This window comes from Channa argus, chromosome 17 (assembly GCF_033026475.1).
Source record: "Channa argus isolate prfri chromosome 17, Channa argus male v1.0, whole genome shotgun sequence".
Lineage (NCBI taxonomy): Eukaryota > Metazoa > Chordata > Actinopteri > Anabantiformes > Channidae > Channa > Channa argus.
This window is the reverse complement of record NC_090213.1, coordinates 908,486-917,500: the sequence shown is the minus strand read 5'-3', so window position 1 is coordinate 917,500 and position 9,015 is coordinate 908,486. Positions and strand designations below refer to the sequence as shown.

The following is a 9,015-nucleotide window of genomic DNA, read 5'->3' as shown; positions in this document are numbered from 1 at the left end:
ACGTTAAAGTCGACTCTTTTGTCTTTTTGTCGTTTCAGGGAACAAAACACAGATGGAACAAAACACTGAGTTTAAAAACTGATGTTTCTAAAGTTAAAACTTTGCACTGTGTGACGTTTATTCTTTATTATTAACTGTGGAAACAAAAGACAGTAAGTTTTGATCGCATTGTGATAAATTTAAGATGTTTTCTTATTAAATTTGACCTGCACAGGAAGATAATAAAGAGTCAAACCTGATAATACACATTTAGAGTTTAGTACAAAAAGATATCGAACATGACTTTAGTTTTACCTCGTATGCCGTCGTTTTTTCCAGGTCCACTGAGAAGGTTCAGTGATGTACGAAAACAATGCAGGTCCTACTGCTTCTGTCATCAGCTCACCACAGAAATGAGTCACAGCTAAATATCATCCCATCAGATTTTACCTATAGGTAGAAAACAATAAGGTCATTTTAACACTGGATGACTGAATGTTTTTATTTATCAATCAATCTATGTGTTCGTGAGATATATTTCTGGACTGGTTTGTACTAAAAAAAAAGATTTTATCTCCTAATAAGAAGCCAAAGTTTTTTTTCTTTGTTTTTTTCATGTGCAGTCAGGTCATATTTCTACTTAAAGCAAAATATGTTGCAGACTACCGCTCTCTTCTACTGTCATCCTCTCCAACTAAGCACAGGCAGAGAAAGGAAAATAACTCCCTCTTCTGATAAACGCACATTGATGAATCCCAAGTTGGAATTTTCCTCTAGCTTTAGAAGGAAAAATACAGAGGCAGGACTGAATCAGAGCAGTTCACTTGGTGAGATACAGGGTAAACATGAAATATTTAGGGGAAAGTGCAGGATAAAGTGTAGTTTCACAAAAAACGGAGAACAGACCATGATGAAACCATGACAAGAGACAGAGGACTTTATCCTGAACCTCCTGTGTGGCTCCATTGTTAAGGAGGAAAGACAACAGAGGATGTATCAGGGACAAGTGGTAGGGGAATGGGTGGGGAGACAGTCAGTCTGGGGAGAGCAGCTGGTATGTTGGTATCTTTTCTTTATTTGATTTCTTTATTAATAACATAGTCACATATTTATTTCATGCACACACACACACACACACACACACACACACACACACACAGTTACCTGGCACTGCCTCTTCTTTATTTTGGCACCACTCTACTAACCACGGCCACTTCCTGATTCACACTCCTTGCTCTAAAATATATATACACACACACACACACACACCCACCCGCGGCAATATATACACCGTTCACTGTCGTCTTTGTAAGATGCCACTGGACTGAGCTTTATGTTCGCAGTGGATCAATATAAAGCAAGTGTGTTGAAAATGTTTTTGGTTTTAAAACCAAATGACACCATTGAAATGGTGACATCTGCTTGCAAGTCATTCGAATTACATGTGAATGGACAAAATAAAAGATGAAATATTTGATCTGAGTTGAAGATGTTTTCATGCTGCTGTTATTAGTTTGTCCAATAAAGACTGTATTTGGAAATCAGATTACTGTGTCAGTTCAGACTGTGAAAGCTGCTACTACAAAGGGAGTAGGGAAGCCTTAGAAGTAACACACTTAACAGTTGGATGAATTCCTTCAACCAATATTTAATATTTTCTACTTCACTGTGAGAGCTGATCTGTACGCCTGCACTGGAACACCAGGGTAACACTTCTGTTTCAGGAAGAGTCAATGTTTGCAGCACTTCCACGTCTGTGTGGTTAAATAATGGTTGCCATTAGTTTTTAAGGGGAGAAAAATTAAGTTCTTCCAGTCATGAGGTTTTAGGCATTTTGTTTCCCAAAGACTGAACTGTGGTATTTACGGGCATTTAAGCAAATAAGTGTGGGCGTGCAGACTGGGACCTGTTCCAGGACTGGTGACTATGCAAATGGGGACTTTTGTTTTTATGTCTTTTTTTTAGTAAGAGTGAAACGCAACTTAATTCTGTCTGCACTACTGCTGTATACACAACAAAATGACAAGAAACTTGATTGATTGTCTTGGACAGAAGTGTCTCTCTGGGTTGCGGAAAAGCTGTGCTTAGTACCTATGTGCACAGTGGCAATCCTAGAGTCTGTTGGGACCCTAGTCATTTACAGAAATCCAATCTCTCTTAAAAAGCTATTGCAAGGCAATTACTAATGCTACTAATCTGCTACTAAAACTCAAGTATTTTCCAAAAAAAAACATAGATGTACTATTTACAATTCTTTACTCAAGTTTAATCACAAAAGATGCTTGGGAACAGTAGTGTTTCATGCTGAGCTATAGCACATAAAAAGCAGTTTCTCTTGTTTGAGCGGTTTCTCCACGTGCATCAGGAAGGAAATTAAGGGCCAATGCAACAGTGTTGTCTCTGGGCCTGTTGTCTCTAAAGTGTGGGGGGTGAACTGTTGCAAACTTGTTTTTATTACTATTAATATTCTAAAGTTTTATTTTGCAAACAATCTCAGTTTTTCTAAAGAAAGGTTTTCTGCTACTTTTGTGTATTGTTGTACTTGAGCAATTGTTTCCTACACGCTACAAGCTGTGATTCTAGTGAGGGGAATGTATTCTATCAAAGCCTGTCCTGCCAAACACGGATGACAAAGACAAAAACAGCTTCTAATGTCTCTGATTTTCTGTTTAATATACTAACTAAAAATTACTCAGCTGTAGTTCGAGGCTGATAAGAGCTAGGGTGCAGATATATACCTGCACCAGTAATATTATACAGCTATTCTAAAGCCGAATATTTTACGGGTGATGAGTAAAAGGAGGAAGGAGGAAGGTGGAAATCTTTAGTTACGCAAAGACAATGACCGAGTCACATTCTTCATTGTTCACATTAGGCTGCAAACTTTGTCTAATATGTGGAGGATTTAAGAGCATCCAATATCCACGTATGGACAACTTTGAAAGCTCAAACACAAATATACAGTAAATACTCATTTTAAGCCCTAATTATGAATTCGACACTACTGATGAAAATATCAAAAGTTTACGTCATGAAAATGAAAGTAAAAACATTGTCAGAAGCATAGTTATAAACTGCGACACACCTCACGGAGGTAAAGAACAAGAGTGCAGAGAGACGGGATAAGAGAAACTGTTCCTTCATTAACTTTTTATCTAATTACTTGGTCAACTAACAGGCAGAGGAAAAGGAAGATGATGCAGTGGATGTTCTCAAAACTAGGTAAGCAGGAAATCTTGACAAATATTTAATCTCACATTATCACATTTCTGCATTATCACTGTTCCTAATTTGTGTAATGTAGGAATGTGGTGGGAATGAAGGGAAATTGGCTGGTAAAAAATCAGGGAGGCTGTGGCTCAGACAGTAGAGCAGCTCTGGTTGACATTTGGGGTTAGCTAGCTAACGGCTGTGCAAACTAAACAAAGGGGCAAGGTTTCATAAAATGTGTTAAACCTGACAAACAAGATGACCAGTCAAAGAAGATTTGTGTTATTCTGGTTTAAGTTGTTACTGTTCTTTTCTTTATTACGTATGTTTTGAGGCAGGAATGAATTCATTTTTATCAAGTTGATTCAATGTTTCTCATTACAGGATTTTCAACATCTCCTCCTTCTCCTCCTCCATCACTGCGTAAGATTCATTATTTCTACCACTGAAAAGTTACATCTTCTACAACTGTGTCTTTATTTAACATTTGTCTTGTTCCTGTCAGTTCTCGATAAGCCATGGAGGAAAATATATTGGGGGTGAGTGTGTTTGCATCGCACTATAAACTAAAAGTTTTAATTTCGCACTTTTTAAGAAAACTGAAACAATTATTTCCTTTTTCAGTAAAATCCCAGTTAAAGATCATGTTGTAAGTGTGATGTGATCTTTAACTCTGAACAGAGACAAAAAGAACCCTCTGCAATATGTGAACAACTAAAAACCTTTTAATGAAGAGGTGCAGCTCAGGATTCTTCTTCATGGAGCCACTGGGGCTGGAAAGTCCAGTTTTGTCAGTTCTGTGCAAAGTGTCTTAAGAGGCAGGATGATCCAAGAAGCTTTGGCAGACAACACATCACATGGCTGTTTCACCAAAGAGGTATCTACTCATTAAAAACCTACATCTGCTGAAGCTGACTTACACGTCAGCTCTGGGGGAAAGAAAAGGCAAAGTTGAAGGGTTTGTGCCTCTGGCTATGAGTTGGTTTATGGAATCACCACTGAATAAAAACAAAACCTGTCTGATCCATTTTCCTAATTGTGTACTGATGCTTATTGTTGTTTTATGTTGTTGAAGATTAATTCTTCTCCTTTTCTCATCCACAGTACAAAACCCACAAGATAGAAAAAGGAAGTCCAGACACCTTTTACCCTTTTGTCTTCAATGACATCATGGGTCTGGGGGTAGATAAGGGCGTCACAGAGGATGACGTGAAACTGGCTTTAGCGGGACACATAAAGGATGGTTACACTGTACAGCTGCTAAATACTTTTTTTAAAAAAATTTCTAAATACTTTTTTTAAAGTTCCACTATTCATACTGTACATGTTTACCTTGTTTTCAAGTTCAATCCTGAATGCAGAATATCAGAAGAGGATCGGTTCTACAACACAAATCCAACTGACAATGATAAAGTTCATGTTCTGGTTTGTGTGGTTCCTGCCGACACCTTATCTGTGATGCAGGACCAAGTTGTGCAGAAGATTCGAAACATCAGAATGGAAGCCAGTCAGCTGGGTGAGAGCAGAACTTGTTCTGGTTATGCTGTTGTATAGAGCAGGTTTTAGGGGCAACACTGTATTAAAACCCTGTAGACTTCCACTGCCCCCTTCAGATGACTCTATGTACTGTGTACTGTGTTCTCAGAGTGGGTCACGTCACGCTCTCTGTGTAAACACTCATGGTTTTTCATGTCTGATCCCTGCAAACACACTGGGGTTTGAAGACATTTCGGACTTATTTAACTGAACAAACATTGTTATCTCATTTTGGACAATAGTATTTAAACTAGTGGTATTTTTCTGTTGGACATCAAAAGACAAAATCTCGGCTTGATTATGTATTTTTTCCAATCTTTGTCCTGCATTTGTTTACTCTTGTTGCCGTGACTCCGTTGTGTTGACAGCACCAACATTTCATTCAACAAACAGGTTTTTGTCTAGTATCACTAGGAATGAAGTGGATGAAGGACGAGATCATTACATGAAGTGATGTCTGACCCATAACAAGTGACTTTGACTTTGGTTTTTACTGAGGGTTTGTCAAATTCAGTCAGTTCACTGTGAAAAGGTTCTTCACATTTTCTGTTGCTGCACTGTCAACACACACAAACAGCAGATTTCAGTATCTTCAGTTAAATGTTTCTAAAATCCCTCCAGCAGTAGACGAGAAACTGTTCACTGATCAGCTGCTTGTGCTTCTACAGTAGCATTTCTTCACAGTAATATCTGTAAAAACTACAGAAATCTCTTACAGTCCAGGTTTTGTGTAAATACAAAGACTTTCATGAACTCACTGTAGGTTTCTGTCTCTTGTCCTGGCAGGAATTCCCCAAGTGGCTGTTCTCACCAAAGTTGATTTAGCCTGTCCTGAGGTCAAAGAAGATCTGAAGAACGTCTACAAGAGCAAATACCTGAAAGAAAAGGTCTGTTTTTATTTGAACATTGACACATTGAACTATGGTTGATGTCTGCATCAAAGTTTTCTCTGAGATTGAATGTGTTGGACTGATTATGATGTTCAAATGCAGATGGAGCAGTTCAGTGTGAATGTGGGGATTCCCATGAACTGTATCTTCCCTGTGAAGAACTACCATGAAGAAATCGACCCTGACGATGATGTTGACTCACTGATTCTGAGCGTTCTGACACGCATCATCAACTTTGGAGAAGACTTTGTCAACAGGAGGCTGCGCAAAGTTTAGACAGATTCATAGTTTTCATGTAATGTACTTTAATGTAGTATTGGGAACAGGGAGAGGGATTGAAAAACATTTTTTTGACTGTATGTAGTGAAGACGTGGAAGCTCTCAAGCCAGTTTCAAACTCAGGACATTGTGGTTACATGTGCATTCAGCTGGCAGGAAGCTTCCACAACAGGATATAGAGTAACCACAGGAGTCCTAAAACCCAGTAATCAAGCCTCTTTCACAAATGAACTCCAGACACATGGAACACAGCGAAAGACTGACTGATCACGGGTAAAAAACTGGAAACCCTGATTTCAGTGAGGGGTCAAAGCGAACACGAGGCACAACCTGATCGAACAAACAATGCAGTGAGAAAGTGTTTTATTTACAGCACATCAAACTGTGACAATCAAAAAAAAAGGAAGACACCAGTCGCCTGTTCTCTCACTATCCACAGGCTCACTCACATAATCCAGTCTTTGTACTCGGGGGCTCATAAGATAACTCCAGACTGTCTCACTAGGATGTTTGCGATCTCACATACACCAGCTCTGGGTAAAAGCCCAGAGAAGATCAGGGTTCTGGCACATGTGTGAAAAGATTTTCAGTCAGAATATTTGCACTTCTACTTTCCTCATCCTGAAGTCTGTCGCTCCCAACATTATTCAAACTTAGTCTGGATTATGTTTGTGAGATTGTGTGAAAGTGGGTTTAGTTTACGCCTCATCGGAGCCGTGCACCTTATAAACTTTATCAAGACGCTGCTCTGTTCTCAATTGTCAGGAGGATTTGAAGTGAACAAATCAGCGTCTTGATGAAGTTTATAAGGTGCACGGCTCCGATGAGGCGTAAACTAAACCCACTTTCCCACAGTCTGAGTCTTCTGTCTTGTGCCTCCTGTGTGTGCTGACCACACACTGAAAGACATTTCTGACTCAGAGAACCTGCCGCTGTGTGTTACATGTGTAAAACATTCATATGTGAAAAGGGCTATAAACTCCTGTTTGTCACCGAGCTTATTTTTCACGTCAATGGAAAAATCCCACTGGCTTTTTGTTGAACCTGGAACATGCTGCCTTTGGGTGACAAAAAAAGCGTATTCACGTCAAATACGTTGGCACTATATAGATCAGCAGAGCTCTAATGTTCTGTTTGTGATGTATTTCCTGCCGCCTGTCTGTAACACAGTTTGTAACTCTGCTCTTGGAAACTTGATTTATGTAACGGCTTTTGAAGCGTTAACTGAAATACAAAGTGCTTTACAGATGATTAAAAAGTAAAACATGTAATATGCATAACAAATGACACAATGAGACACTGACACTGATGCACAAGAACAAGGACTCTTCACTTTTGAAAGAATTTACAGTGAATTTGTTGCATTAATTGCAGTTGCAACATCCCTGGAGGGACTTACTTACAGTAAATCACAGTTTCATCACATTTTAAACACAAAGCTTATCTTTGTTGCATATATGATGCAGACTGTTTTATATAATGAGAATCTATTCTATGGTAAATAAATTAATGGTTGATTAAACTTTATGAATCCCATAGGGATTTATTTTTGCATGTTCCACGCACATGCACATGGTATTTGTTTTTGAAATGGCTACTAATATTTCTCCTACTAATATTTGTCCTAGTAATATTTTCAATAAAGGAAAACAATCAACAACAAAATATTTTTTAATGCCAATATAAAAAACAAAAAATCTTTAAATCCAACTTTATTTATATAGCACCAATTCACAACAAAGTTGTCTCAGGGCACTTCACAGAATAAAGTCAAGACTATAAAGATGTAAAGAGGAAAAACTCCCTTTAACGGAAGAAACCTCCGGCAGAACCAGGCTCAGGGTGGACGACCATCTGCCTCGACCGGTTGGGGTGAGTGGAAAGTGAAGGACCAGTAGCTGCAGGCTGGAAGACACACAGCTTTAAAGCCGGGGACACCTGCAGAAAGGGACAGAGAGAGGGGGACAGAGGAGGACAAAGACAAGTACAGGAGAAAACATACACAGATGTGTGTGTTTAATGTCATATGGCAGTGACAGTTGTGGGGTGAGAGGAGAGAGGGAAGAAAGTAGCTCAGTGCATCGGGGGGCAGTTTAAGCCTATAGCTGCATAACTATAACTATAAGCTTAAATAACTACATCACACTTGTACCAGGTTTTGCTCTAATCTTGATTATCAAATACACTGATCAGGAATAACATCATAACCACCTGGTGATAATTCTGTGTTCATTACTGAGGTGATAGTGGGTGGTGGAGTGGGTCTAATGGTTTGACCCCTTCTTCATTTTGAATAACCACCTCTTTTTATGATGCACTCCAGTACAACTCCACTGGCCACTCTGACCTCAGTAATGTGTCACTGTCCCGGTTCTTAGACTTTTCTTTAGTTTGACTTCCTGCTCCTGGCTTTTATTTTGTGGTCCCTCAGTCCCACTTCCTACTCTAATCCCTGATTGATTTCACCTGTGCCCCCGTGTATTTATACCCAGCTCTCCCCACTGTTCCTCTGCCAGATGATCTTTGAATTTTGGCCATTCAATGCTTTTGGATATTGCACCTGTGATGTGTTCTCCTTCCATGTCCTACCTGATCCTCATGTTTGGACGCTCTCCACTGGTCTGAGGTTTGGTTTCCTCTTTGTTTCCTTCTGTTACAGGGTTTTGGTTTAGTCTTCCCTGCTTGTTTGACCCTGATTTTCTGTTTGGGTATTTAGTCATCAGTCTGCGTGTTATGTTTAGTTTGTTGGTTGGTTTTGAGATCAAAGCCATTCAAAAGAATAGGAAGGAGCTGAAGAGGAGCTGAGGGTCATTCACAAGGACTTGAAGGCTGCTACAGGAGAACAACATGTGGGAGGTCTGGAGTAGTATGAGGACCATCACAGCTTTCAGAGCAGCTGGCAGAGGAGTTGGTGGGAGTGTGGCTAAGGCCAATGAGTGGAACTTGTTGTTTAACAGGTCTGAATCTGCAGCCCCTGCCTCTGACGACTCCCTGTTCCTCTCTCCGTTCCTCTTCACCCTTTACACCACAGACTTCAGCTACCAGACAGTCGTGCCACCTTCAGAAGTTTTCTGAAAACTCTTCCCATGGTTGGATGTATCAGTAAGGTTGTGGACTGAGA

General features: G+C 39.6%; 1 protein-coding gene and 1 pseudogene across 5 annotated transcripts in view; both read left to right on the top strand.

The window, feature by feature from the left end:
* Positions 1 to 803, top strand: part of LOC137102914 (uncharacterized) — a 16,711-nt gene extending 15,908 nt beyond the window's left edge. For all 5 annotated transcript variants that reach the window (XM_067482857.1, XM_067482856.1, XM_067482854.1 and 2 more), the window contains one exon: positions 39 to 803. In XM_067482857.1, the coding sequence (XP_067338958.1) occupies positions 39 to 69 (31 nt within the window). In that variant the 3' untranslated portion in view covers positions 70 to 803. The remainder of the gene's footprint in view (positions 1 to 38) is intronic.
* A 2,058-nt stretch (positions 804 to 2,861) lies between these two features.
* LOC137102942 (interferon-induced protein 44-like) lies at positions 2,862 to 7,551 on the top strand (annotated as a pseudogene).
* The last annotated feature ends 1,464 nt before the right edge of the window (positions 7,552 to 9,015 follow it).